Source organism: Bison bison, unplaced genomic scaffold, assembly GCF_000754665.1.
Source record: "Bison bison bison isolate TAMUID 2011002044 unplaced genomic scaffold, Bison_UMD1.0 scf7180017864484, whole genome shotgun sequence".
Classification (NCBI taxonomy): Eukaryota; Metazoa; Chordata; class Mammalia; order Artiodactyla; family Bovidae; genus Bison; species Bison bison.
The window spans coordinates 4,925,065-4,929,572 of record NW_011495044.1 but is presented as its reverse complement, the minus strand read 5'-3'; the positions used below and the strand labels follow the sequence as shown (position 1 = coordinate 4,929,572).

Sequence of the window (4,508 nt, the reverse complement as noted above, 5' to 3'; positions counted from 1 at the left end):
TGGTGGCGGGGCTGCTCTCACTGTCTGGGCGAGAGACCGCAGGAGTGGAGTAAACCCCACATTTCCCCAGCTGCCGGAAATGCCCAGGACAGTATATTTAGGGCGTCTCACTTAGCCTCCTGTCACTTTCAAACACTAAAAATCTGTGTTTCCACAAAGCAGAGGTGGGAGCCGCCCCAAGCCTTCCCCTAAAACCAACACTGAGATTTTAATTACATGTTTGTGAGTCTTTTTAAAAATTCTCTCTCTGGCTACTGGACTCAGTGACCACAAGTCACCAGGCTGGTGCTGGAGGCGGATGTGGGAGCACTTCCTGTCCTCGCGGTGGGGACCTGGTCCAGGGATGGGCAAACAGCTGTGCTGGGCGGGGCCAGTGGACACACGTGTTTGGCAAGGAGATGGGCTTTTCATCCCCAGACCAGGGAGGAGGGAACAGAACCCCCATCGTCTGATGGGGGCTGGACCCGCAGCAAATGCCCACCCAGAGCCAGGCTGTTTCGTGGGCAGCACAACACGGGCAGATCCAGGTCCTCCCACACAGGCAGGGCCTGGTGGGCAGGGTTCCGGACCTTCACCAAGTGATGCTCGCCATGAATATCACCACACGAGTCCCCTCCTCCCTACAGACACACACATACACAGCTTTGGGGACAATTTCCGTGGATTAGGTAACTGCAGAGACCACCTTTGTTACGTGGCTATGGAAGCAGCCCTGATCTGCAGGGTGAAATAGGTCCAGGCTGTTGGCTGTTCCAGGGAGTGACCCCAAGAATGAAAAGGGGTCGCCCAGCCATGCCCTGTGCCGGACCCCTCTCAAAGCATCCTTAGGTGTATCTGCCCCCAAGGCACAGAGGGGGCTGACAGGTGGGTCCCTGGGAACCTGTCTGCAGGCCTGACACTGACTCACGTTGGATCCAGGACTGGGGGAACAACCACTGACCTGCCAGCTCCGTGGGCACCAAGCTCTGTGGTCTCCCTCCCTTGCTGACCTGGGGGCCCACATATGCTCCCCTGTACTGACCTCAGCTCCCAGCTTCCGTGCTGTGGGTTTGTGAAAGCGATGCCCACCCAACCCCCACCCCATAGTTCCCGCACAGGAAACTGCCTGCCCCCAGCTGTTCCAGGCAAGCGCTGGCGGTGGGACATTTTTAGGAAAATGATTTTCATTAGAAATTGGTTAGGGTTAGGGTTAGTGGGGAGGGAGGGAGAGGCCACTTTGGATTTTCAGTGCCTGTGGCCTTGAGTTAGGAGAGAGATTTTTCCAAAAGTTGGTGTTCTAAGAAAATATTTTTTGGCACCTCTGTCCCCCTTGTTAACTGTGCAGACCAAGCGTGCTTCGGCCAGGGAGGCAGCCTAAGGCAGCCCAGAGAGCTCTGGCCAGGGGTCAGGGCTTCCTTGCAGGCCTGTCCCTGAACTAACCAGGAATGGACATTCCCCTTCTGGACCTGGTCTCCTCTTGTGTGAACTGAGAATGAGGAGACAGCCCAGCTTTCCTCACGAGGTCATGAAAGAACTTTGTAAACAGTCAGGCAATGGACTGGGAGGAATGGCTGTTCAGTAGGAGTTTGGGATGAGTTTGACTTGCATTCTCCTAACTTTGAGCGAAGATGTGAGAGGTTGTGTTAGCAGTTCCAAGATCAAGGGGTGGAGGGGAAGGGGAGATTTTGAGTGATTATTATCTAAACGAATGTACTCATCATTCATTTATTAATCCATTCATTTATCAAGTGCAATTTATAAACAAATGTATCAAGTTCTTACTGTACGTGAAAGCATACTGTTCTGAGCACTGGGAACACAGCAATGAACAAGACAGAACCAGACAGTGCACTCAAAGGACTTTGCTGGTGGTCCAGTGGCTAAGACTCCATGCTCTCAATGCAGGGGGCCCAGGGGCCATTCCTGGTCAGGAACCTAGATCCCACATGTGATTACTAAAGATCCTGGGGCTTCCCCTGTGGCTCTGCAGTAAAGAACCCGCCTATAATGTCGGAGACACGGGTTCGATCCCTGGGTTGGGAAGATCCCCTGGAGAAGGAAATGGCAACCCACACTCCAGTATTCTTGCCTGGGAAATGCCATGGACAGGGAGCCTGGCAGGCTACAGTCCATGGGGTCACAAGGGTCAGATATGACTTAGTGAATAAACCACCACCATGCTGTAGCTAAGACCCAGTGAAGTGAAGCTAAGTGAAGCTAAGTGAAGTCAAATAAATAAATTTAATTTTTTTTTTAAAGATGGTGCATGCATAGTGTTTCCAGTCTAATGGGGGAGACAGAATGGAAACAAACAAGACAAGTAAACTAGAGGCTGTCATTTCTATTGTAAGTGAACTACAGAGTGACCTGGGCTCAAGGAATTGGAAGGGGTTGGGGGGCTTGTCCGTGGGTGCTTAGCATGACCTGCGAGAAGGAAATAAGTAAGTGCTGTTGTGCATATTCCCATATATGGTGCTGATAGGAACCATGGAGAGGACTTTGGCAACATGCTTTTGCAATATCCTGAATTTATTCTTTGACACAAGAGTTCCAAAGACACACTGGCAAAAATATGAAAGGACAGCCACAAAGCTCTTCATTGAGCACAGAGAGAAGACAAAGCTACGTCTGGCTCCACAGGCACATATTTGTTTTCCAAAAATTATAAAAGCTGCCCAAAATGTTTAATCACTGATCCAGCTTTTCTGTCTAGGGGGTGTGCTCAGTTACTCAGTCATGTCCGGCTCTGTGGAACCCTATGGACTGTAGCCCGCCAGGCTCCTCTGTCCATGGAATTCTCCAGACAAGAATACTGGAGAGGGTTGCCAATTCCTTCTGTCTGGGGAAGCAGCAGCAAATGAATTTACCTTCTGGATCACCTTAATGTGGCCCTCCGAACAATGAGCAGACATGACTCACCAGTAAGTGCTAATTGGAGCCTCAACCTTCTCCTCCAGCCTCTGATAAACCAGCTGCAGGTTCTCCTGCTGAGGGAAGGGCCCTCTGTGGGCAGGAGGCGGCCACCGACACCATGTCCGTGATCCTCATTCTGCCTTTCCACTTCTGAGGCCCTGCACCCACCACTCACAGGCTAGAGCTCCAGATGCCACACCCTACGTCCACCGCCCAGAAACCTACATAGGCTTTGGCTATTTTTGTGCCCTCAACAAAATTTACAGTCACCCGGACAATCTGAACCTTCTTTCTGACCAAAAAAGTAAGACTTCAAAACTCACCAACTTCCCCCAGTTTGCTGTGGCTGCTGAGAGCCTGGAATCTTCTGCCCTGTCTGACAGTCCTTTCTGAAGCCCTTCCCTAGCCCCTCAGGGCCCACAGGAGGGTCTTAAGCTTGGCTCTGCTTCCAGGCCTCCTGAGCTGGCCTGGCCCATCCTCGTGGTCTCCTGGACCCTCTGGTGTAAACACCCTACCCCGGAGACCCTCCTTGAAGCCCTCTCCCAGGGGTTGCCCCATCCCACCAAGTATGAAGGCTACTTTCTTCTCAGTCCAGCTGTAACAGCCCCCTTGCCCTCCCCTGACTCCACACATCAGCCTGCCAGTCTCTCCCTTTCCCTGTCCCAGGGTCCCCATCCCTGGCTCATCTGTCCTCTGGACGGTGACCAATTTGGAGGCAGAGACTGAACAATTGGGTGGAAATGGGAGGCTTCAGCGCTCTGCTCATCCAGTCCCTCATGTCTCCGGCGCCCAGAGAGGGGATGTCTGGCCCCTTTTCCCAAGGGCCCCTGGTCCCCAGGACAGCGATTCAGTGTCCAGCAGTGGAGCCCCTGAACTGAGGTGTCCTGCTGGTCTGGGAGTGGCTTGCAGGTCACCTCAGGCCTCCATCTGAAGGACCCATGTTCTCAATTTGCTGTGGGACTCGCCTCTGTTCACAGTCCGACAAGGAGGACAGGCTCCCTCGGGGCCCCAGAGGCGAACGGGCTGGGCCTGTCTGGCTGGTCCCACTGGTAACGAGGCCAAGGGGCCCCTCAGACCTAAGACAAGACCCAGTCTCTGCGGCCCCAGGTCCTGGGAGAGCCGCGGACTCCATCACCTCCCAGTTCTGCCTCCTGAAGGGCTCCCTCCCACCCAGGAATCTCAGCACTGCTTCATCCTGGGGCATTTTTAGTCAGTTCTCATTACTGACTTTTTCAGGATCTGTTTCCATAAATGGCTCCATGCTCATAATTACCATCCAGACCTCAGCCGGCTTCAGAGCCCAAATTAAAAGCGGCACCCACTTGCCGCACCACATCAAGCCCGCCACGGCCAAAAATAGATCCCAGGAGATGTGAGCAAGGAGGATGCGGCTCCTCCAGGTCAACCCGGGAAAGACCTGAGCTGTGGGGCTTTCCAGGAGGACGTGGTCATGGTGACACACGCCCTCTGTCCCGCAGGGAGTGCGTGCCTGTGAGGACTGGCCGTGTGCTCCCTCCCCGAGCCTGCCTCACCCCTGGGGTGTGGGGGTGGGGGACCACCAGCGGGCGGGGAGGGCGGGGGGCATGTTCTTTGGTGGGAGTTGGAAAGGCCTTCGG

At 54.0% G+C, this 4,508-nt stretch overlaps 1 protein-coding gene across 1 annotated transcript in view; it reads right to left on the bottom strand.

Annotated features, from left to right (window-relative positions):
- The window catches only part of LOC105004991 (bone morphogenetic protein 8B-like), a 16,376-nt gene extending 12,280 nt beyond the window's left edge, over positions 1-4,096 (bottom strand). The window contains 3 exon segments of the mRNA XM_010862815.1: positions 482-620; positions 3,097-3,184; positions 3,807-4,096. Of these exon segments, the coding sequence (XP_010861117.1) occupies positions 482-620; positions 3,097-3,184; positions 3,807-4,096 (517 nt within the window).
- Between the last annotated feature and the right edge of the window lie 412 nt (positions 4,097-4,508).